This window comes from Microtus oregoni, unplaced genomic scaffold (assembly GCF_018167655.1).
Source record: "Microtus oregoni isolate MIOR12 unplaced genomic scaffold, Mior012 000032F_ref0000030, whole genome shotgun sequence".
NCBI classification, from domain to species: Eukaryota; Metazoa; Chordata; class Mammalia; order Rodentia; family Cricetidae; genus Microtus; species Microtus oregoni.
Window position 1 is genome coordinate 3,910,748 of NW_024543091.1, and position 23,055 is coordinate 3,933,802.

Consider the following 23,055-nt stretch of genomic DNA (forward strand, 5'->3'; position numbering starts at 1 on the left):
GCCTACATGAGACATGTCCAAGTCCACAGAATGAACCTTCCACGCACTGTGGATTTTCAGTCATGGGTTGTCACAAAAGGCATCACTGAGCTGTGGGATTCTGATGTCGTAATGACAAAAGTGACAGCAGCCTGTGAGAGAGGGTAAAGGACACCTAAGAGTTCTGTTTTCTTGTGGACCTAAAGCTGCTCTTCAAAAAGGAAATCTAATATATTATTTTAGAAAGTAATACTGTGTTAATGCAAGGCAAAGTTGAGTATCAATACATGGGAATATTTGAGGGAAGTATTCAGAATTCTGGTTTGGAAATAATTGCACATATACTGTGTGTGATTCTTGCAAGGTGCTGGGTTTGATCCCCAACATGGGGGGAGGAGTGGGGAACAGGAGAAAGAAAAACAGGCCCACACACTGAGGCCACATTTATAATAATCCATTGCCAAAAAGTACTCAATAAAGGCATGCAACTATAATTATACAACTATACCACATACATCACGGCAACAGTCTGGATACCAAACCCATATGTACTATTAAGCATCAAAGGCCAAACTGAAAAAGCCACGTGCAGGCTGAATACTATAGATGGCATCAGGGCCACAGATAATTAGGAAACCTATTTAAAATCTTTTTGTTAGTGGTGGTAGTTTTTTTTTTTTTTTTTTGTTTTTTTTTTTGAGACACCATTTCTTTTGTATCCCTGACTGTCTAGCTCTGTAGACAGTCTTGTCTACAAGACTGGCTGTGAACTCACGAGATCCGCCTGCACCACCCAGACCTACTTACAATCTTAAACCCTTTGGAAATTTAACTGATATACTTTATTTACTAAGGTCTATTCTTAATCCAGTTCTAAGAATTTTGCTATCATGCCAGTAACACATTAAAGAAAAGTGTCGTACAACTTGGGGACGGTGGTGTCCCTCATGAGGATAAACTTTATTTACACAGGTCTTCAGAGTAAGAGGTCCTCTTATTTACAGAGATCGTCAACAGTCCAGAGTCCCCGCTCCGTGTGAAATGTTACCAGACCGATTAGATTTACAGAAAAGCAAAAAACAAAAGCACAACTTTCTAATCTAATACAGTGGTTAACTTTACAGTTTTCTGAGAGGATAATTTACAGATTTTTACTGAAGAAAATTAGGCAAGTTTGTTTCCTAAGGTAGATTTCCATGGCGATTCAAGAGTATAGCAGATGGACAGATTTAGTGTTTTTGGTTTGTGAGTAGCTGTACATCAATTTCCTTCTGCCTTTTTGTTAAATGTCTTGGATGATGAAGAATCTTGACTTTCACCACAATTATAGCGTTCATAGAGAGTCTGAAATAAAAACACAAATCTGTTTTTCAACATTTTAGCTCAATGTATTACTAAATTAGTAAAGACTGTGATGAATTCTAAATATAAAGAAATGCAGCTCAACCTTTCCACAAGAGAACTATAATACGACACAATCGGCACATAGGCGGACCTGCAAGACCACCGCAAGCCCCTTACTTTTCCTTAAAACTTACTCATAAATTCCTACATGTATATTCATTAGGAAACAATATATAATCTCAGAAGTTATTTACACTAATGAACAAAGACATTAAAATTATTATGTAAATAGTCATATAATTAGGTTCCCTTGTCCCTTAGTGTACTGAAGGGCTGGTTAGCAGGATTCCTACCTGACAGATGCTCCAGTCCCTTACAGAATGGGCATACTATTTGCATATATGTACACACATCTTTCTGAATATTTTAATACACACTTATAATAACTAATACAATTTCCTGAATTTTTTACAGAATAATAACAAGACAGTAGCTCAGTACACATAAATTATTTTTCAGAATGTTTTCGATTTGCAGTTGACTCTAGACATGGAACCCATGGACACAGGGGGTAACTGAATTATTAAAAGTAAAGAAAAGACTGAAGACTAGTCAACATCTAACTTATGAAGGTGACAGATATATTTGCCATTAAATAACATAAAATCTTAGTGACAGAATGATTAATTCACCTTAATTTTACTCAAAAGAACATTTTGAATAATATACTGGTATGAACTTAAAATATGGAGACATGAAATAAAAAGCAATAAAAATAAAAACATTTTGTTCAACTTAAACACCCCAAGGGTATTTTTTCAGCCATTAGCATCTGAGAAAAAAAGTCTAAGATTCCACGAATATACACAGTATAGAGAATATATAATAAATTCATTCAAGATGGGCCCACATTAGCAATATAGGTTGACTTGATCCTAATCCAGAAAGCAAAGTATTGTTATTTCAAATTTCCATAATTTTATGATATTATGATTCAAATTATCTAATTTGTTATAGCTTGGTAGCTAATCTAATTGATAAGCAATCATAGATATTAGAAATTACAAAAGTATTTGATGACAATGAGATCAAATATCACCAGGGATCTGAGTACAGTGTCCCACACTTTTATTCCCAGTTCCCCAGAAACAGAGGACAGGTGAATTTCTGCCTGAGTTCAAGGCTAGTCTTGATACACACCCTAAGGTCTAGGCTACAAAGGCAGGAACAGTGAAGGACTATCTCAAAACAAAACAAACAAACAAAATCAAGCCTCAACACAAAGGTAGAGAGAGAAAGTCCCAGGAAGCTGGCAAGCAAGAGATGTGCTTTGGGGAATGTACCAACTGCCCAGAAGCTATTGCACATGATAAATATTGTCATTTTCTTAAGGCTGTACTACAAATTGACTAGAAGAGATGATTTCTAGAGCTGTGCTAAGAATGTTGAGACAGTCTAAAAGATAAATCTTATTTATTCCAGCTGGAACCCCAAGAACAATAACAACACAAATCAGAAAGATTTACACTCGTAAAACACACTCAGAAACAGTAAGTACCAAATCGCAGAAATGTATTTCATCATAGATGTGAACAGTTAACTTTCCTTTCGGCTATGTCTTTAAGTATCTAACTCACTGCCTTAAAACAGCTGGAATTAATGTAGATACACTTACTTTGGCAGTTTTCAAAATGGAGTTAGGAGAATTCAGACCAACAAGTTGACTCAGAACATATTTCATTTCATCATTGGTTTTCCTAGCCACTTGGCTGCCTGTACAAGGAACATAATCAACAAAATGCTAGTACTAATAAGAATATTGTAAGTTCATTTGAAAATATACCTTCTGGCCAAGTACATGCCTGTAATTCTAGCCCTCGGGAGGCTGAAGTAGGAGTATTACTCAAGTTTAAGGCAAGACCCCTCCACCCCAATCAAAACAAACAAACAAACGAAAAACCACTTTTTGGAGGTTGGGTAAACAGATCATGAATTCAAGGCCATTCTGTCCACACATCCTACTTAATGAGTTGTACACTATTGAGCATTATTGTAATTTATCTCAATCCCTTATGTAAGATATGTAAGCTTATATAAGGAAGTTAAAAAAGGCAATGTTATTAACTTTATTATTGAGCAAAATACTAACTTCCTTGAAGAAGTCAGGCTCTAAGAGAGTGGCCAGTTTAGTTTCTGGTTTTCAATAGTTAACACACTATTCATTCATGTTGGTAATCTAGAAAATAGTAACCTTTAAGGAAACAGTACCTGAATGGGGTTGAATCTGAACATACGGATGTGCGAGCAGCTCAGGGATGGATATCCTCTCTTTAGGGTCCCTTACTAAACAGCGCTAAAGAAGAAAACCAAAAAGCAAGTTTTCATACACGAGGCTGAGAAATCAGCTCTCCAGATGACATCACACTACAGAAGCTGCGCACCAGCCATCTCTAACAGTGAGAGGCTTTCTGAGTCACCTCTAGAAATTCCCAACACCTTCCCTGGAAAGCATGCTTTCAAACAGCGTCCACCAGAAAGTCCCTTCATTGGACTACATTAAAGACAGCTGAACAACTCCGATCACCTCAACCATTTCCTTTAAACAACATGAAATTAGGAGAAATTATCTTTCTACATCCACATACGGTTAATGTTACCTTTAGCACGTCTTGAAGATCTTTTTCTGGAATATCAGGAAATTCAATTTCGTGATTAGGGTCAATTATGGCATGTAGTTTAGAGAGCTGATTAATGATATGCTGGAATGGGGTTTTCCCATAAGTCATATAGTACAAAATGCATCCCAAGGACCAAACATCACTTCTGGGGCTTATCTAAGTAGGAGAAGCAGAAAAGGTTGCTTTATTTTAAAAGGAAAGGTAACATAATATTATATATCTGTAATCCTGATTATATAGTAACACTTATCATCTCAGTGAATATCAAAGTGTAAGATTATGCTTACATGACATGACAAAACATCTTTTCCTAGTTTCTAACTTTAAACCTTTGAAAAACTCAAAACTACTTTAAAAGAAATAAATTCTTGGCATCTTGTGATATATATGTATATATATAGTTATATATATATATATCACTAAAAAATAACATACGTATAAATTTGAATTTATTTGTTCCAAAATGATTACACTGTAATGCATTTGTATCTGAACTCACAATATGTATGTATTTTTAAAAGGTTGTTTAAATTATACAACCCAAATTAGAGTATAAACCACTGAAACAGGCTGGATGGAGTCAGGGGCAGATCACTCACATGACATGCACAGAACCCCCAAGTGAATCCCAACAGCAAAAATAAGATAAAGCATATTGCCATGGGTATTAAATAAATAGAACATAGTAAATCACAGAAGTTTCTTTTTCCTTGCAGATTTATTTATTTATTTTATGTACATGTGTACATGAGTTCTGGGAACTGAGCCCAGGTTCTCTGCAACAGCAGCAAGTACTCTTAACTGCTGAGCTACCTCCTCAGGAGTTCTGAGTACTAACTAATAAGTATCATTCATTCTCCCCCAGATCAACACTATTAAATGTTCACGGTGTTAAATCACATTAGGAATAATCACAGCAACAGGAAGATGGGGAAGGAAAAACAAACACGGACATAAACTTTCCACAAAGAATAAATCTAAATCAAATGATACAAAAAGTTGGTGAAGGCAGGGAAGAAAAAGAAATGGACATTCAAAACCTTTTTAGTTTAAGAAATGAAAGTAAAGTAGAAACTAAAATTCAATTAGGAAATGAGAGCAAAACATCACATAAAGAAAAGGAAGCGGTTTTAACCGTGATAAACAATATTACCAATTAAGGAAAAGGCTAAACTTGAAAAATAAAAATTATGTATGTGCGTGTGTGCACACGTGCCACGTGTATGGTTGTCCACAGAAAACAGAAGAAGGCATTGAATCCCCTGGAGCTGGCGTTACATGCAGCTCTGAGCTACCCAACAAGGATGCTGGGAATTTAACTGTCCTTTGCAAAAGCAGAACTTGCTCTTGAACACTGAGCCACGTCTCTGGCCCCAAGGATGAAATTTTAAAATGTTACTGTTTCATGAAAGCTGAGTCAGGTGTGGTGGCATACATCTGCAATCCCAGCATCTAGAAGGTTAAGATAAAGTCTAGACAATACAAGGAGAGAGACTATGTCTCAAAAATTGAAAATGGAGTAAAGAGAAGGGAGGGTGGGGAGGAGAAATTTGTCACTGCATATTAAATCCTGAGCTGACAATTGAAAAAACTATAATCTCTAGATATAATTCAAAATCTTAAAGTAAAAAAAGACAGATTCTAACTGAAATTACAAACCTTAGAAATAGGCATTTAAAATACTAAACTCTGTAAAAAATAGCCAAATTAAAACTCAGTAAACCTTTCATCTTTTTACACGAAAGGTGATGTTACAGAGCCCACAGTTGTTAGCCTCCTGATTCCCTCACCTTAGCTTCCCAGGGCTGGATCACAGGCTCGCACCACCACACCCAGCTAAATCAGATGCTTTAATTCAAGTACAAACACTAAATTTAAAACAATTGTGATTTAAATTAAGAAGACGGGAAAATAACCAGGGTACCAAGGAGAGAAGCTCAAGAGGCAAACACAAGATCCCCAGGTTGAGTTCCCTGCACTCCTACCCAAAAGAGTGAAAATATTTAGCTGGGCACTGTCAGTGGTAACTCAAGCAATGTAATTCCCATCCCACATAATGCCACCACTCCAAGAAGCCAAGGCAGGAGACTCGCCTCAGGTGCAAAGCCAGTCAAGGGTTCAAAACTGGACCTGGCCTTCAAGCAAAAGTTACAGTGAAACAAAGCAAAATAAACAAACACAAAGGCAGAAAAAAAAAAAAGAGAGAGAACATGGAGAGCACAAATAACCAAACACCTAACAAAGACAAAAACACAAATTGGAAAGTAAGATAAAATAGGAGTTGTGCATAAAATTAATATCTGTTTTTTTTAAGTTCAACAAAACCATGAGAAGTCTAAAGAAAATTTAAAAGACAGCAATTATAAATCGGAGAAGAAATCAGAAGGGAAACAGTTATGAAAACAGCTTTATAAAATAAAACAAGGTTTTACACAAGCTGGGCTGGGGAGACGGTCTGCTCAGTGGGAAAGCACTTACTGCCCGAGCTTGAGGGCCTGAGCTGAGATTCCCAGAACCCTGTGAAGTCAGGCATGGCAACCCAGAGCAAGGTGGGAGTGGGAGTCAAAAGAAACCCCCAAAGCCTGGGGAACAGCTAGCTTGCTGTACACCTGGGCACACAACAACAACAAAAAGACTATTTCCAACAGGCTGGGTGGTGACAATGGATACCCAAAGTTACCCTGTGCCATTTATGTATGTGCTATAGCACAATGTGCCCCCATTTAGAACATTAATGTGTGTATACACACACACACACACACACACACACACACACACACACACACCATACATGTGTGGACCAACATAGGCATGGACATATAAACACAGACATTATGTAAGTTCTTTGAATCCCTAAAAACCTAGTTTTCTAGGGAAGAAAGGCAAATTTATGCAGCAGTGAGTCAGATGCTGAAATGAAAGCTTCCTTTCTCAGTTACTCTGCTTTCTTCTAAAATAAATATTATTCACAAGTCCAACTCACAAGGGAAAACATAAGGTATGTCACTGCTGAAGAAGAGGCAGCATTACGGACATGAAGGTTGCTGGGTCCCAAGTATGTGCAAACACTGCAACAGCAAAAGAAAGATTAGCCTGGTAGCCTGATGTATCGTGAACAGAGAAAATAGGCCTCTGATGAGGGACATTGAGAGGGCTAAGAGCACTCAAGATTGAAATAAAGTTGCCACTGGTGGCTAGTAGAATTCACAAATAAATAAAGGATTATTAAAATACACAAGATTCTAGTTTCATTCCCCAGTACTACAAAAACAGTAAGTGCAAAAAATTAGAAAGGAAACAAACAAAAAGACACCACAGGATATCAAGGAATATCAATTCTGGTGTCTAAATTAGAGTTATTGTTAAAATTGCCTTTAACTTAAAACTTCAAAAAGCTCTTCCTAGGTCAACTTGATATGAGCACGCTGTGAAGAACCACCATACAAAAAAATAGCATCAGAGGACAACCTCAAGCCAATAAAGAACAGTGAAACTGGTGCTGGAGAGATGGCTCAGTGGTCAGGAGCACAGGCAGCTTCTCCAGAGGACTTGGGCTCCACCCCTAACACCCACCCCACAGCTCACAGCTTTCTAACTCCAGTCTCAGGGGATGTAATTGCCTCTTCTGGCCTCCAAGAACACTACAAACATGTGGTGAACAAACATATGTAGGCAATAACCACACACACATAAAATAATAAAATAAAAAAATTAAAAAAATGGGGAAAGTGAATCCCAAAGCAATTACAAAGGTGCAGTTCACTGGTGCCAGGCGAGGTGAGCTGTTTCCAGTACCTTGGTCTTGACTTTCCCATGTTCTCTCGAAGAAGACATGTCTCTGATTGCTTCTGGAGGCATGTAATTAACTGTACCAACCTATTTGCCAAATCACAGAAAACAATGAAAACATCTTTCTGTACTTGTAAATACGTGTCAGATTCTTAGAAACTTGGATAATTAGTGATTTAAGTAACAGATTTGAAAAATTCAAATAACTGCCAACAATATATGTAAGATCACGTCACAACTCCAACAAAGTGAGTCAGATTGGGAACGAACTGGCTCATTTCCGAGTGCCTGTGCTTTGTCTGTAACTGTGTTGGGAAACTAGTATTATCTGCCTTTTCACTGGCCTAGGCTAATTCCGAACTCAGGGATTTGACTGTCACTCACTTTCATGTTCAAATAAATTCAACATTTTCACTTCAGTAAACCAACCAACAAACTAACGTATAAATAAAAAGAACCAACTAGCTTTATCTTTCCAAAATCTTTGGCCCCCTATGCAGACTAAAGTGGGTTGGAAATCTAAATCATATAGAGTTTCTATAGTCAAAAATGGTATAGGATAATCTTTTAGTTTGGCAGTTCTCAAACTGTGGGTCTCAACCCCTTTGGGGGTCAAACGAACCTTTCCCAGGGGGGTTACATATCAGATGTCCACATTACATTTCATAATAATTGCAAATTTACTGTTATAAAGTAGCAATGAAAATAATTTTATGGTTGGGGTCACCACAACATGAGGCACTGTATTGAAGGGTCACAGCAGTAAGATGGTTAAGAACCACTGCATTAGTTCTAAGAACAAAAGAAACACACAAACAAAGCCTGGATGGTAGGATCTTGCCATAGATAACTTCAAGTTTATCTATAAACCAATGTTCACCTGTACTTTTGATACAAAAAGTAATGACTGACTGTCAAGTAGAATTATTTTAAGTGTATCCTGTCAACTGATTCTTCCTAACAAAGTCTGATTTTGCTTCAAGAATTGACAGACCTCTGTCAGGAATCTGCATTCCTCTGCAGGAATCAGCAAGGGAGGTTCAGCCAAGATTACCTTTCAGATCTATCTTCATGTCACTAGTTTATTTTTTATGACACAACTTCATTCCATTTGCTATTGAAGATTTTACTATAAGAACACAGCTGGGGCTACAGAGGTGAGCATGCTGCGCAATCTGATGTGAGCATGCTTGCACTTGAAAAACATACGCACAAACATACCACAAATAAGAAAGTAAATAATTCTTTTTTTTAATGTAGTTGAGCGGAATGTTTCACTATTTCCAATAAAGCTCTCTTAAAAAAATCTCCCAATTTAAGTGCGAAGAAAAGAAACAGGACAATGGAGAGCATGCAGCCACAGTCCCTCTTTGCTCTGCTTCAGCAATGAGAAAACCATTCAAAAATTTTTTGATATTATTTGTCTGATTTTGAACTGCTTTTCTAAATCAAATTGACTATGGTTTTGGACCTTTTATAATCATAGTTTCTATCCTTTTAAAAAGACTTCAAATTTTTTTGAAGAATATGGTCAGTAAAAAAAATATAATGGCAAAATATTTAACGGATATAAAGGAACTAAACCTTATTATCAGCAATCACTAAGAGTTCTACCTGAAGCAAGGCCTTGGGTTCACACTTGTAATTCCACACCTGGGAGGCACAGACAGCAGGATCAGGAACTGAAGGCTGGCCACTGATACAGAGCAAAGCCAAGGCCATTCTAGGTTATATGAAACCCTGGTTCAAAACACTAAAACACAATTCAAAACAGCAAAAAGTGTCCTACCTGAGAATCTTTAACTATGCTTGTTGTATCTGGCTGCATTTGGTTTGCAATCCCAAAATCAATTAGCTTCAGCATTCCTTCAACTATTAGAAAATTAGCAGGCTTCAGATCACTATGAACAATGCCTTCAAAATAAAATCGCTACATTAGATAAAGTAAAACATTCTATGAACAAAAACAGTTTACAATCTCTGGATCAAGCTGATTCTTTTAACTAGTCAATACATTAATATTCATTTATTACACATTCTATACCTTCTTAGAAATTCAGTGTGCCAAGTGCCACTCTAAACTTGCGACTTGTAATGAACACTTTGGACCTGTTAACAATGCTGAATAAATGAGCAAGTACCATTATCCTCATTTTCAGAGTGAGTACACTAATGTAATTTGACTGTAAGTGAATTGTTCAAGGTTACAGGGCCTAGATCTAAAGAAAGGAGGGGTTGAAGCTAGGTGTTTTGGCGGTCAAAATGTGGGACACTGTTGCACACTGCCCAGGAGAGCATCACCAACCACAGTCAGAGAGCAAGACCTTCCCACACCACCCAAGAATCCTAATCACTGACTAATTATTCTTAGGTTAGAAAAAGAGAAGCAGAGAAAACACGTTTATTTTAAAGACAGGGTAAAGTGCAAAGAAGAGCTATGAAAAGAACTAAGAACACATAAAAACAAACAAACAAACAAAACCAGGGGCTAATAGTAAAACACAAAAACAAAAAACCAACTCTGAGACAAGAAAACAGGAAATTCTGTGGAAGCTGAAGTACTGACCATCACTTTCCCATTTTTAGGACGTCCAGATCCCTAAGTCTAGGACCTACTACTACAATGCAAAGACATGAAGGTAAGAACCCCGAGTTAATATGAGGAGGATAGAGTTACACTGCACGTGTGTGGATTGAAGTTTGCATTCTGTGTCCTCTGTGTGACCACTCTTAATAAATGGGGTTGTTTCTTCATTTCGAAATAATCTTCCAATTAATTACTAAAGGTAGGTATTGACAAAATAAGAGTATCTTTCTAAGAGGACACAATTAACAACTATTTTAAACTTTATATATATGAAGAGATTTTAAAATACCATGCTGATGGATTGTGTGTACTGCTTCCAACATGTTTTTCCAGTAGCTCTTGCGTTCCCATGGATTGATGGATTTTTTCTTTTTAAGCCAACTATTCAGGTCAATGTTTCCACATTCCATTACCAAGTAGATGTACCGCTCTGTGATTTCACTGCATTTAAAAATGAACAGAAGCAACAAAACAATAATTGCCTACATTAAATCAATAAGGATTTACTCTTTGCCTATGAATTATAGCAAAATAAAGTTTTCCTTTAAAAATAAAAATGGATCCATACTAATCATAGAGTCGGATGATCTTATCACTGTGTTGCTGTAGTTTGCTCAAATAAGCTATCTCATTCCGGTAACTGTCAAGAGTTTCCTTATCTGCATCTTCTAGGTTCACAAATTTGATAGCATATATATGCTTCTTTTCACTCAATACCTGAAATACCTGCATAGACAGCAAAGAGAAAAGTTTAGAATACACCCTCCCTCTAGAAACGATTACAATTCTGAAAGAAATACCACCATGAACAATGGAAGATTCTGGGCTTTTGAATGTAGAAGTAAAGTAAACCCTGGATGATGAGCAAGTGAGTGCCCATTTCTAGCCCCTGTGACAATGGACATTCAAATAACTCAACTGTACAAATGCCTCAAGTTCTCTACATCAACATCTAAGAAAAGCAACTTAAATTTGCTGCTATGTTCACAAAACTCTAGGGATGCCTCATCCATGGAAGAAACCCTGAGAAAAAGACATTCAGAAATGGTAAGGATGACTAAGGCTGCAACAGACAACTTGCTTTTTTTCATTGTGCCTAATATTGACAAGTTTATTTCTTAGAGAATAGTTTTAAAAATACAGTAACTGTAAGCCATCATTATATTCATTTGTGAAAAGTAGGGTAAGTCACATTTTCAGTTAGGTTGGCAATACGTTCTTATGAGTCAATTTCTAAAAACACCAATAGGAAAATAACATCTGAAAGAGGGAAGCATGTGAGGGTACAACTTCCAGTATGTATGATGTGGGAGTCCCCTCTGTGTGCTGTGATTACCATTAATGAATAAAAAACTGCTTTGGACCTATAGCAAGGCAGAACTTAGGTAGGCAGGCAAAGCTAGGCTGAATGCTGGGAGAAAGAAGGGAGCAGTCAGGGGGCTGCCATGGAGCCGCCACTGGAGTCAGACATGCCAAAACTTTGCCGGTAAGCCACAGCCATGTGGCGATATACAGACTGATGGAAATGGGTTAAATTAATATGTAAGAGTTAGCTAACAAGAAGTTAGAGCTAATGGGCCAAGCAGTGATTTAATAAATACAGTTTCTGTGTGATTATTTTGGAGCTAAGTGGCCGGGAGCCAACAAGTGGCCCCTTCTCCAATACATATAACATACACATCACAACAGTAATCCAAATCCAAAGAACAGTGCCTATAACACGCATCTATTCACTTCCATCCTGACACTGAACAGTGTGTCTGTCATTTAACTGTGACTACCCCATAGATACTGGGGATGAATGAGTCTAAACGCATGTGAGGCTCAAGACCTGAAACTGTACACATTAGAGGGCCCATCAGGTCCTAAGCAGAGCATACTCTTCTTCAATACTGGTTTTCCCAAAGAAAATGCACAGAGTAAAGTGTTTCATTATGACATTTCATATATAGTCTCTTCTTCCTTCATGTCTCTCCCCTGTCCCCACCTGCTCATCTCCTTCCCATAAGGCATCCTCTTTCCTATCATTCCTATTCAATGACTCTCTTACCCCAACTCCTTCCTTATGCTTATAACTGAGATTTTGATAACGGGAACATGAAAAGGAAAATATTTATTGGAAGACTTGCTAGATGTTGTAATATACACTCTATTTTATGTTTTGCTTATGATTTTGATGTTGGGGATTAAACCCAGGGTCTTGCACACACAATGTACATATTCTACCAGAGCAAACCCCTTAGCCTACATATCCTATGTTTGCAGTCCAGGCAAATCTTGCCTCAGCCTGGCAAGTGATGGGATTATAGATGAGTGCCACAATGTCTGATGCTTTCCTCATTTGCAATATGTTAATAAGATAGCCGGAAACAAGACTCGTTATTGTTAGTTGATTTAGAGAACTACAGCAAAACCTAAAATAAGCCCAAAAGCCCTGTTTCACATACTACCACAGCACAGAATAGCCTAATAACCAGGGAGAAACAGTCAACAAATGAATGATGTCCCTATTCAGTTGCAGGCATCTGAGCAGTCAAATATTGCCATCTCGATAGTAAGTATAGGGTGGAGCACAAACAACAAACTATTCACAGAATGTGGTTAATAGGGAAGCTACAGATAGGCATGGTTACACACACCTTTAATCTCAGCATTTAGGAGGCAGAGGCAGGTTGATTTCTGAGTTTGATGCCAGTCTTGAAGAAAAAAAAGAAAAAACTACAGTAGACACAGAGAGGAGAATGGAGAACACTGGTGATTGGAAGGTAGGAGTTGCAGTTAAATTAAGAGTGTAATCAAGTACTCCTTGGCCGAGAGGACACAAGCACATAAGCAAAGCCTTGAGGACAGAGATGGGCTGGTGACACACACCTGTAATCTCAGCATTTGGGAGGCTGAGGCAGGAGAATTGCTACAAATTCAAGGCTACCTGGGCTAAAAAGCAAGACACCATGGTAAGGGACAGAAGGAAGAAAAGAAGAAAAGATATAGGCCAGATTCGAAGAACAAAGACTGAGTGAGTAAAATTATTTATTGTAATAAACTAAGCAAAAAGATAATAGCAAACTAACAACACCAATAAAAAGTAGATTCTGAAGCTACTCAAGAGGTAGGAAAGACAGCATGGCTTGCTGACAAGCTAGTTGTAAATATGATAATAAGAGTAGTCAATAGGTTTTTAGCTAAGTAATTTTAAGAATAGAGCTGCTATTTACTGCAACTGGAAAAACGAGAGAGTGAGTGTTTACACAACTGTCTTAAACACCTGGTAACCAAGAAGAGATGCTGAGCAGTCAAGTGTGGAAAGTTAGTCTGGAAATGAGAGGCCTGAACTGGAAATACAAGTCTGGAAGCTGTAAGCACAAATACAGCACTTACAATCACCACCCTGGAGGAAAACACTGAAGGAAGCCTGAGTTCAGAGAGAAGGAAAGTGATGAAAGCCTAAGTCCTGAGGCCTCGCACCTAAGGTTCAGGGACGCAGGAAGACTGAGAAAGATGCATCAGAGTGAGAGAATAAATACAGGGCTGCATGTGTGTGTGTGTGTTGTTGGACTCTAGTGTCCAAACACCGAGGAGGAGTCGCCCCCAGAGACCACCTCACACACCACAGCCGATGCAAAAGCATGAGGATTTTATTAATTCTGTCATGACAGGGTCCCCCAGCATTCGGGAAGCCGAGGGACCTTGAACAGCGGGTACAGTCTACTTTTAAAGGGGCCACAGAAGCAAGGGGGGTTGTTCTTTGACTATTCTGATTGGCTTATTTGAAAGGGCTCTTACCAATAATTGACTGGAGAGCTGTTGCCAGATCAGATGAGGTAAGAAGTCATTTTGACCCCGTTTCCCAGGGGACCGAACCAAAGCATACGTATATGGGTAATTGTTCAGGAACTGGGTACATGCGAGTGTAGCTGTTAGGTCCTTGGTTCCCAGGGGAGGAGGGGAAGCACTATGGCACAGAGGCTGAGAGGATTCAGAATTGTCAAAAATGGCTTCAGGATTCAGAATTGTCAAAAATGGCTTCAGGATTGTCTTAAAGTCTTACAGTGTGTTCTCGCCAATGAGAACAACTACAATAAAAACAAACCCCAACTGTCTACTAAGAAACCTAAAAATCAAAGCACAGAACCAGTTTTAAAAAAAGCTCCAATGATCTTGAGGGTGGCTCTGTGGGGAGTGTCAAAGGCAGAGATGACTGCAGTGGGCGAGAACCATGGTCTATAAAGACAGCACTCACCATGCGTTCCTTGTTACGCAGGCAGATGAGAACAGAGCTCACGGCACCAAGTAGTCCCAGAAAAAAATGTTATCATTGAGACTGAAATAATTCAGAGCCCTACTTTTGAAATGAATTAATGACCAGACCAAAGACTTAAACAGGCATGTGCATGGTCTTAGGAAATAAATCCAAGACCCCAAAAGTTATTATTACCAACTGTTTAGGATAATAAGGAAATATAGGATAGTAATTAGTCACCTATTACAATTAAACCTGTAGTCATATTGATACCCAGATCAAACAGAGATATATTTTAAATAGATAGTCTTCAATATTTCAGAGATCTACAGAATATAGCATTTAAAATTTTCTAATAGGGTTCATTTATTTATGACAATGAAACAGATCTGCTCCTGGCAGTACCAATCTTCTTCAGAGAAGATGATGGACACCAAAGAAACTTCACATGGAGTTTACTGTCTTTGTGGCAAAAGTAAGTCACTGGGCAAGAAAGTGACCTTGCCTCGACTGCTGACAGTATGTTGTCCTAATTGGAAAAGCAGGACAGAGAAGAGAATGACTGATAAGCCTTGTCAAACCAAGTGAGACAGTCCTTCAAAAATCCTGTTTCATAGAAAAGTGTGTCAAATATTCTAGGCAGTTAGGCTGAAGATGTCCCAATGTTGCAGGGGAACTTTGGGTGACTGTCCAGGCAGCCAGATATTTGTTATTTCTCACATTTTTTAGAAGTTACTTGCTTGCACTTCCTGCTTACTCAGTTAATATTATTTTCTTCTCAGGTCTCTGAGGGAGTTGAAGACTATACATATATATGGTTTTCCTTGCTTACCAAACTCAGAAGAGAAATTCATTAAAGAAATGCAAAGCATATAAGATTGAGACATCAAAAGATAGTTTTGGATGGTAATTCAAGTAAGATAGAAAGTGAATTAGGTACAACATTTTGAACTTACCAAGATAGGATAGATAATGGAGTATTTTCTCTAAATTTGTCAAATGTAAATGAACTAGACATTGTTGATGTACTTATTGTTTGTACATATTATATATAGTTATTATGTTTATTGTATATAGTTTTTCTGTAGTGGCATTTCATTTGTATTTTAATAAATAAAGCCTGCCTGAAGATCAGGGAGTAAAACAGCCCCACTGGTCAGCTTTACAGACCAGGCAGTGGTAACACACATCTTTAATTCCAGTAGTCACACCAGTTGCTATAGCAACTAGGCAATGCATGCCTTTAATCCCAGCCCTAAAGAATATAAAACAGAAATAAAGACAGCTCATAATCTCAGCCTCTTTCTGAGATTCCTGGAGGCAGGATCATCATCTCAGACTCAGATAGAGGTAAAAGCCAATGGCTGGCTGTTTTGCTTTTCTAACCTTCAGATAGAACCCCAATTTCTGTCTCCGAGTTTTAATCGTGCTTCATTTTTCTTTTATTAGTATAGCCTTTTTTCTTTTAGACAAAAAAGGGAAAATGTAGTGATATTTTTTTATGTGTTTTAACAAATAAAGCTTTCCTGAAGATCAGAGTGCAGAGTTAAGGCACGAGAGACCTTAGTGGCACACACCTTTAATCCCGGACAGAAGCAGAGGGATATTTATTAGTTCAAGGCCACCCTGAATTCAGGACAAAGCCTGAAAAGGCAGTCTGAGGACAGGATAGCCCCTTTGGTCTGAGCATTGGTAGAGGTAAAAGGTTTCTCTAGTGGCTGGCTGTTCTGCTTCTCTGATCTCTTAGCCTTCACTCCCTATTATCTGACTCCGGGCTTTTATTAAGAATGATTAGAATTCACGCTACAATATCCTTTGTAGGCATATGTTCCAAGACTCCATATCCTACAACACAGACACTGTATATCCATGCTAATTGCCATTCTATTCATAGCAGCAAGAAATGAAACCAGTAAATGTTCATCCACAATTGAATGCAAAATGAAAAATATATATTCATAATGAGATTTCATTTAGCTATATAGAAAAATAAAACCCGTAGGAAAATGGATGGAAATGGAAGGCGATAATGCTATCTAATATCTTGCACACTAATCTAAAAAATAAAAATACATTTAAAAATAAATCACTCAGATATGTAGGGATAAGTCCCGCCCCTTAAGGGGCGTGTTCGCCTCGGGCTAATGTCTGCCTATAAATTTGGCGAGCGTGCTCCCAGCTGTCTCTTCTGCTTTCCTGGTCTCCGCAGAATGGTGGTTCTGTAAGTCTATTTCTACATTAAAACTATATATATTTTTACAATCTGTCTGCATTCGTTTACGCTGCTACACAGATAAATTTAGGAAATAATCTAATTGCAGAAATTTATGTGACTAGAGCATCGTAAAATGGGAACCTCAAATAAAACAAACTCACTACTGAAAATTTTTACTGAATGACTCTATGCACAGCCGCAGATCATGTCATGTCCTCAATTATAGCCTCCCTGTGATCATACATAGTGGTTACTGCCACTGCAAGCCAATGTCAAGGCGATACAGAAGAAATCTGAAAGCACAGGACACTGAAGAAAAGGCATGAGACAGATCCAATTTTAAGTCTAAAAAGGGTAACTTACTTTACAGGAAGGAGGGGAGGATATGAGGCAGTTTTTCTGGCTCCAGGGAAACAAGGGCTTCTAGAAAATAAAACTGCTCCCATACTTGAAAAGACAGACAGAGTGTTTTTTATTTTATTTGTTACTTACCTTACTGGAACCTCCACTGCCTATCTGTTTTAATATGGAATAAATTCTTCCTTTAACAGAAATGCATTCATTTATCGTTGAGGATCCTGAAACCTAAACAATTAAAATATGTAAATATAAGTTCAAAGAACATATCTAAGACACTAGTTTGCATTAGGTATAGTGGAATGCTCCCAATTTTGGCAAGCCTGAGCTACAAAAGACTGCCTCAAAAAGAATCTAAAACAACAAAAGTTGTAAAAGGTGAATAAGAAAAATATGTTAAATTTGTTCAGAGACAAACCTCTAAAGGAGTTCCCTCTTTAACTGATTTTTACTTAATCTGAGCAGAAACATTTCATCTTTCTCTCATATTTCTTTTCCCTGTGTCTCTTTACTCCACAAGCAGGCAGTCACCCTCCCATTTAACTTTATATAAAAGCAATGTGCTAAGGTGCAGTCAGCTCCAGTCAATTAGACAGTGACATTTCATCCATGCCTGTCCCTCTTTTCTGTCCTGAGAGCAGTTCAAGAAGTGATGTAATTTCTCCAAACGTCAGCATCTTCCCAGGCAATCTACTAACAGCAGTGCCCTTTCTTTCCTTCTTGGACTGGACGGTCTTGCTTTGTGCTTATAGAGACTTTAAAAGAGACGGTGTGCTAAGAGACCACTTGAGACCGTAAGGAAAATGCAGAGTTTGTAATTACCAAAGTAACTAAACTGAATCAATTGAAGTCTGAATAAACTTCAGTTTTACTGAGCCATGTTTTCAATTCAAAATGACAGGATCTTCCATGAAGTTTCCTACAGAAGCTAACAGAAAGATTTAATTTCTTTATTCAGGACTTGAGAGTCTTAAGTCAGAGCAGTATCCCAAGCGTTCTCCTTGTTTCTCCTTAAACAGCATTTCTTAGACAATAATTACTTTGACATTCTTGCCGCTGCTGTGTACACTTTTCAGAATACAGTGACACCAGTGAACTCTACTTCAATACCAGCATCTTCCTCTATAAGTCTCCTCATCCCTACCCACCTCTCCTCATCAGGCCAAAAGCTTGCAAACTACTAATTAGGTAAGTTTACTCTGTTTCGCTATGCTATCTACAACTTTTAAAGCCTAGGAAACCCTCCAGCACCACTTTCCTTCCCCAATGTGTAAGTCACACCTGATTCCTTTTGAAGTCCCTCTAGAACAGTCTCCAAGCCCCCTTCCCAATCACTTCTGAATTGCCTTCCAGATTTTAGTTAGAACAGGACCTGTTACCACTAACAGGTCAATAAACAGACCTGAACCAACATAAATCTCTCCCTCTCCCCCTGGAGAAAGGGTCTTCCTATGTAATCCTGGATGTACTGGAACCTTCTATGACGATCAGGCTGGTTTCAAGCTCACAGGGATCCTGTTGCCTATGTCCTGAGGACATATGCCACCATGTTAGGCTTTCCTTTCACTTTGTAACTTATATAATTTCAAGACTGCAGACACTATCAAGTCTTTCCATAGCTAATATTATATAATTGATCATCTTTCGGTCATTCTTGTTAATAGTGGCAAAATATACTTAACCCAACAGTTGCCTTTGTAACCAATTTTAAGTACAATTCAGTGGTATAGAAGCAGTAGTCATTGTGGAAACATCACCACTGTCCATCTCCAGAAGTTTTTGTCATCAAATACTGAAACTCTATACCCATTGCTCTTTAAGAATTCCCCAATTCTTCCCTCCAAGGAAGGTAACTACTCTTCTACTTTATGTCAATTATTTTTAACAAATCAGTTTTAATAGATGATCACTCTTCTGGCTGTTTCACTTAAACAACAATATAAGCTAATGTTTACTAACTTTAAGTGTCGGGTCCTCCATGCTCTGCTTTAGGAGTTACACATGTAATTAACGTAACCTTAACAACCATTCTAGCAGCAGGCAGTGTGATTGCTCCATTTGTTATATGATGAAATGGGTACAAAGAGCTCATGGAACCTGCCAAAGATCACACAGCTGGTGAATCACACAGCCAAGAATCACCTCCATGAAGCCTCTCTAAAAGACCCATGTTCACACTGCGTTCACAGGTACTATACAGTAATTTCAGTAAGTTGGTACCTTGTTTTGTTGTCAAATGGTAAATCACATATAAGCAAAATCTTTGTTAGTTTACAACAATTATAATACATTCTAAGTACCTCACACTGCTATACTGATTATTCAGAAAATTCACTTTTCCAATTGAATAGCATATTAACAATGGAAACAAAGCTACTCACAAATAGAAAGTAAGTTCCATCATAAGACAAGTTTTACCAGACTACACAAACTGGATCCTTGGCCTACTCCCCAAGAATAGGTGGGAGACACTCTAATCAAGAGACAAAGAGTTTCCTAAGAATGGACAGGTTCTAAAGACCTTTCTCAAGAACTTGATACTGTGAAAGCAAAAGCTATGAAAGTGACTGCACCTTAATACATGTCACCACAGAGCATGCTCATCAAACCTGTAAGTTTTGAAGAGGAGTACTGAGTCCTTGCTGCTGTTGGTGCTGCTGCTGCTGCTGTTGCTGCTGCTGCAGGCAGGCAGGCTGGCTGTAAGGTGTCGATAATGGGCAGGCAGGCAGAAAGTCCTTCTTCACAACTGGAGTCCTAAAACTGGAGAAGATTTTTATTTTGTTTAATATAAAAATATTAACAAGTTAAAAGGATAATTTTAAGTCTTTATATATACTCTAAAAAGAGTCACATAAACCTAAAACTGCCATATTAGCTAGCTTTTTTCATAAGAGCTAATATTTATATTTTCTATTTATGGCACATTACCTACTTTTCATAATAGCTAATATTTATATTCTACTTATATCACCACCAGACATTTAATTTGGTGGAAATTATTCTGAAATCAATTTTCATCCCCTAAAAAGAAATCCTTGTTAATAAAATAAGCAAAATGGAATTAAAAATAAGGAGTAAAGAGAATTCTATAATAGTTTAGTTAAGGCAAAGGTCTGACCACAGATTTTAGAACTGGTTTTAAATAATAATGTTCTATGACAGCCTGCTGGAAATATCTGAGAGCCAGTTATATTACCAAAGGTGTTTGGTCTTCCAGCTTGTGTGTCTGTTCAGCACACACCCACACTTTGTTCCTTTGTTTGCTGTTATATCTCCAATATCGGCAACAGTAGTTGGTACAAAAAAATTCTAAAAATATGAACAATAAATAATTTGGGGCTGGAAAGATGGCTCAGAGGGTAAGGCTGTGCAAGCACAAGGACCTGAGTCAGAATCACCAACACCCACGTGAAAAGTTGGGCATGGCTATGTGCAGGACCGTAACCCTAAAGTGCGCGGGCCGGAGGCACAAATACTACTAAGGCTTGCTAGCTGCCAGTCTAGCCCCAGGTCCCATGAGAGATCCCATCTAAAGGGAATAAGGTAGAGAGTGACACCCCACTCTGGCCTGCAGGCACATGTACGTGCAACTGTGCATACATGTGCAATACAGCACACACACACACACACACACACACACACACATCTTAAGAAATGCATTATTATTTTAGCTAGCAATCAATCATTCTTTGAAATGTCCTACACGAAATAAAATGAGGCAATAATAAAATTGTATTACATAGATAAGAAACTGGTTATAAGAAGGACAGTTCCAATTAGTATAAAAAAATAACATTCTGAAAATAAAAAGTCAAAGGCTTTTTATTGTAGAATTATGTTATCCCTTAAAAACATTAAAAACAGAGCCAACAGTTGAAGGCTATTTCTTTTCTCTGAAATGCCATTCATTTTCTGTTGCAAAACCTTTATTTCCCCTTTTCATCAGCTCTGACCATCCAATATCCTAACTCATCCCTCATTCCCAAGGCCTGCATCTTTGAGTATTTTCCAAACCATGTAAATTATACACCTGAACTCTTTCAGGAGCCATCCCATTCCAATCACCACTCCCTACAGAAATATTTATCCCTTTATCCATTCTAAGAATGCTAAACTTCCTGTAAAACATGGTCTCAATCAGAAAGCTATACATGTTAAAAAGAGACTGTGCACTCAGAAGATTTCCAACCTCTAACAAATATTACAATATCATATAGACTACTTCTACAACAGTTCTTAAAAGCAGAATCATTTGGTGGCGCACGCCTTTAATCCCAGCACTCAGGTGGCAGAGATAGGTGGATCTCTGTGAGTTCGAGGCCAGCCTGGCCTATAGATTGAGTTCTAGGACATTTTCCAAAGCTACACAGAAATCTTGTCTTGAAAAATCAACAACAGCCGGGCGGTGGTGGCGCATGCCTTTAATCCCAGCACTCGGGAGGCAGAGGCAGGCGGATCTCTGTGAGTTCGAGGCCAGCCTGGTCTAAAAGCGCTAGTTCCAGGACAAGCTCTAAGCTACAGAGAAACCCTGTCTCGAAAAACAACAATAACAACAAAAACAAACAAAAAAATCAACAACAACAACAAAAACCAAAGCCAAACCAAACCAAAAAAAACCCCCAGAATTATTATACATCAAGATAATACACGTGGGGGCTGGAGAGATGGCTCAGAGGTTAAGATCACTGTCTATTCTTCCAAAGGACCCGTGTTCAATTCCCAGCACCCACATGACAGCTAACAACTGTCTGTAACTCCAGTTTCTGGGATCTGATACCTTCTCACCAATCCACATAAAATAAAATTAAATAAATTAAAAAAAAAAACATAATACACGTGTAACCATAACCACTTTCCTGTTTGCATTTTACAGGTGATAAAAACTGATGTTGAGAAAAACAGTAATTTCAAAGTGTCTAAAATAAGAAAGCAGGTTCAAGCAAGTTCAGTTTGGTTCCAAATCGTGTCTTATTTCTCTTTACGACCTAGCATTCTGAGCTTGATGCAAAGGTAATTACCAGCTCATGTAATCATCCATGGAATTACTACTGGGTGTCTCACAGACAGACTTCGGATCAATCCATTTAGGAACTGACATCGGAGGCGACTGCTTTGAAACTGGTAAGGCAAGCTGCTCAACAGTGGGACACTTCTGCTAAAAGAAAAATTCCATTACTTAAGAGTTTTCAAATTAGACAGTGAGATAACAGCTTAACAAATAAAACCTTTATAATTGTAAAAATATGAAAACCAAATCATGATAAAACAGGTGGGCATATATGTTCATGTACGTATATGCAGGAGTTTATGCACATGTGCAGATAGAGCTCACTGGTCAACTTAGAGTGTTCTTCAGACAAAGTCTTGATCTAGGACCCGAGGCTAGGCTAATCTATGAGCCTCAGGTCCTAGGCCTCACCTGTCTCCGTCTCCCTACAAGCACATGCCAGCGCCCCACGTGCTTTACATTGATGCTCAGGATCAAACTCAGGGCCCCACACTTGTGCAGCAAGCACTGACTAAGCTACGGCCCACCCAATTTCCAGTTAAATTTTATTACAGTTCTTTTATTCCAAACTCTTAATCCTAATATACTCTACTCAAACTGGTTATATGTCAGAAAGGCACACATTACTTAACAAAACAAGACCCAGCATCTTCATTGTATCACAACTATTAAGTGTTAAAATTTTATAAAATGTTCTTTTACCTAAGGAGATGAACTTCAATTTGGGGACAGTTTTAGTTTTTAGAAAGTATTTGCACTAGATTGCACTGATTATAGTTTTAGACCTTGACACCTCATTATAGAAGAATCACAATGGATAAATCCATTCTACTTTTAACTTTAAAAATGGCTAAAAGA

At 38.0% G+C, this 23,055-nt stretch overlaps 1 protein-coding gene across 2 annotated transcripts in view; it reads right to left on the minus strand.

Moving 5' to 3' along the window:
• Positions 1 to 765: 765 nt before the first annotated feature.
• Ttk (TTK protein kinase) overlaps positions 766 to 23,055 on the minus strand; it is a 43,427-nt gene continuing 21,137 nt past the window's right edge. For both annotated transcript variants that reach the window (XM_041679695.1, XM_041679694.1), the window contains 11 exons: positions 22,208 to 22,341; positions 19,799 to 19,949; positions 17,325 to 17,417; positions 10,946 to 11,103; positions 10,667 to 10,818; positions 9,580 to 9,704; positions 7,797 to 7,877; positions 3,981 to 4,157; positions 3,592 to 3,676; positions 2,999 to 3,096; positions 766 to 1,323 (listed from right to left, as the gene is read on the minus strand). In XM_041679695.1, the coding sequence (XP_041535629.1) occupies positions 1,240 to 1,323; positions 2,999 to 3,096; positions 3,592 to 3,676; positions 3,981 to 4,157; positions 7,797 to 7,877; positions 9,580 to 9,704; positions 10,667 to 10,818; positions 10,946 to 11,103; positions 17,325 to 17,417; positions 19,799 to 19,949; positions 22,208 to 22,341 (1,338 nt within the window). In that variant the 3' untranslated portion in view covers positions 766 to 1,239. The remainder of the gene's footprint in view (positions 1,324 to 2,998; positions 3,097 to 3,591; positions 3,677 to 3,980; positions 4,158 to 7,796; positions 7,878 to 9,579; positions 9,705 to 10,666; positions 10,819 to 10,945; positions 11,104 to 17,324; positions 17,418 to 19,798; positions 19,950 to 22,207; positions 22,342 to 23,055) is intronic.